Genomic DNA, 2,112 nt, shown 5'->3' on the forward strand with positions numbered 1-2,112 from the left:
TCATGTGCTTTTTCCGGCATGGGAGAGTAGTGGTAAGCAGGGCTGAATGCGGTCTGGGTGCTTTTTTTGGAAAATGAAATTACAGAAAGACCTAGTCTAAAAGCACCCAGGGCCCTCCACCTGCTGAGGCGGCAGGAGAGCCAGTGGGACCTTCACCAGAGCCTTTGCACACAACCTCTTCTCAGCCAAATCTGGACTGCAAGGTGGTTCTCTGCTGCCAGCTGTGAACAGCACAAGCACAGCTCTGTGCTCACAGCCATGACTCCTCCCCTTCACTGGGTCAATCTTCAGCAAGAAGGATTCTTTTGTACCACCTTTTCAGAACCTGGTACTCATGGATGGCCTGGGCGTGGGCATCCGGCTGCTGCGCCAGGCGAAGGAGAAGATTGTACGACCCACACGTTTGAACATCTGCAGGTACACGGATGTGCTGAGGGAGCGTCGGGTTCCCCACAATGAAGTGGTTGAGGCGTTTGGCTTGCACACAGAAGCGCAGGCTCTTGATGATATCCTGCAGTCGTTCTAGGAGGTCTCTCCTGCGCCACGCTGAGACGGGGATGACATTGAGCAGGTGCATGACAATGGTCTTCATGGTGTAGGTGGAAAAGCTGAAGCCCAGCGGAAGTCGGGTGAAGAACTGCAGGCATTTCAGGTGCAAGCTGTCAGGAGGGGCCTGCCTGGCAATGTGCTTGAAGAATTCAGCCTCTGCCACAGCATAAGACTCGGGCCAGATTGTGCTTGCTGTGTGGGCCTCTCTGGTCTGGCTGCTGACGAAGACGGCTGAGTCGTCTCTCCGCACCCCGAAGAGCATCTCAATCCTGAAGCTTTCCCTGCCGTTGGTCACCTTGAATTGGCAGGAGCGCGTGGAGGGCAGCAGCACTAAGTGCCAGTTGTGTGACTGAGGCAAAGCTGGCCAGATTGCTCTCACCAGTTGGTAGAACCAGCGGGCAGTTTTCTGCACGTCCAGGTAGGAGCCGGTGCACAGGGTGTGCAGGAGGCTGGGACCCTGATTCCTCCTCAGCTCCTCCTCAGGGTGGTGCAGGAAGCACAGCATGTCCTCAGCCTGCTGCTCCCTCCTGCAGGTGCACTCCAGCTGCACGCGGACACGGAAGTTCCTCACGGGCCTCTGCCCTGCACTGTCCAGCTCCAGGTGGAAGCTGTGGCCTCGGGGAGGAGTCATGGGGATGAGCACGCGGTACACCACGTCCTCCTCACGGGGACTCCAGCCCTCAAAGGCACTGCCCACCCCGATGGCTCGTTGCAGGACTGGGTAGAAACTGTTTGACAAGACGTGTCCAAAATAAACCGCGTAATTGTCCATCAGGTTAGTTGTCCACTCACAGCCTCTCTGCAGGTCCTGTACAGGCCACCGGATGCGCTGCATTATAACTCGTCCAACGCGATCGTCAAAATCATCTTCTACTTGGACTGCAAGTGCAACATCGTTGTTTGCTGCAATTTCAGCCTCATTGACAGCTTCGTTTCCAACATCGTCTTCTTCGTTTGCAGCAACATTGCCCGCTTCCTCTTCATTTGCACCACGGTTTTCTTCTTCATCCTCCTCTCTCCTCAGGCTGCTTTTCCACCCAATAAACCACAGGACCAAGATGTAGACCAGGACCACAACAACAGCTAAGAGCAGCAAGAACTGCACCTGCTGCTGCCTATGCCGCTCCACCTCCTGCTCCAGCTGAAGCCTCTCCCGTTCCAGGTGTTTGGCACGCACTTCCATGCGCAGACGTGTTTCCTCATCCAATCCCTCAGCCACGGGCTGTGGGTACTGGATGAGGCTTTTCAAGAGCATGAAAAAGAATACCATGGGATCCATGGTCTGCAGGAGGAGGGAGAGAAGTCTGTGAGTGGGGCGGGGAGGGAGGGAACTGCTGCTTGCTGGATAGAGAACAGGATCCTCAGGGATCTGGGCGCAGGAAGCACAGGGCCACAGACAGCATGCAGGCAGCAAGGCCTGTCTCAGTGCCCCAGCAGCAGCAGCAGCAGCCGCTGCCGCCCTATGACCTGCCCAAGGCTCTCCCATGGGGGGCTGTCCCTGCATGCAGAAGGAGAACCCAGCCCCAGGTGCAGCATTTCTGCCCCAGCCCTTGTTCCCAGCCC

The 2,112-nt window shown here is 56.7% G+C and overlaps 1 protein-coding gene across 1 annotated transcript; it reads right to left on the minus strand.

The window, feature by feature from the left end:
- Positions 1-280: 280 nt before the first annotated feature.
- LOC129121885 (inositol 1,4,5-trisphosphate receptor-interacting protein-like 1) lies at positions 281-1,828 on the minus strand. Its single transcript, XM_054635395.2, has one exon. It carries the CDS (start codon positions 1,826-1,828, stop codon positions 281-283), a length of 1,548 nt encoding a protein of 515 aa, XP_054491370.2.
- Between the last annotated feature and the right edge of the window lie 284 nt (positions 1,829-2,112).

Source organism: Agelaius phoeniceus, chromosome 6 (genome assembly GCF_051311805.1).
Source record: "Agelaius phoeniceus isolate bAgePho1 chromosome 6, bAgePho1.hap1, whole genome shotgun sequence".
Taxonomy (NCBI): domain Eukaryota; kingdom Metazoa; phylum Chordata; class Aves; order Passeriformes; family Icteridae; genus Agelaius; species Agelaius phoeniceus.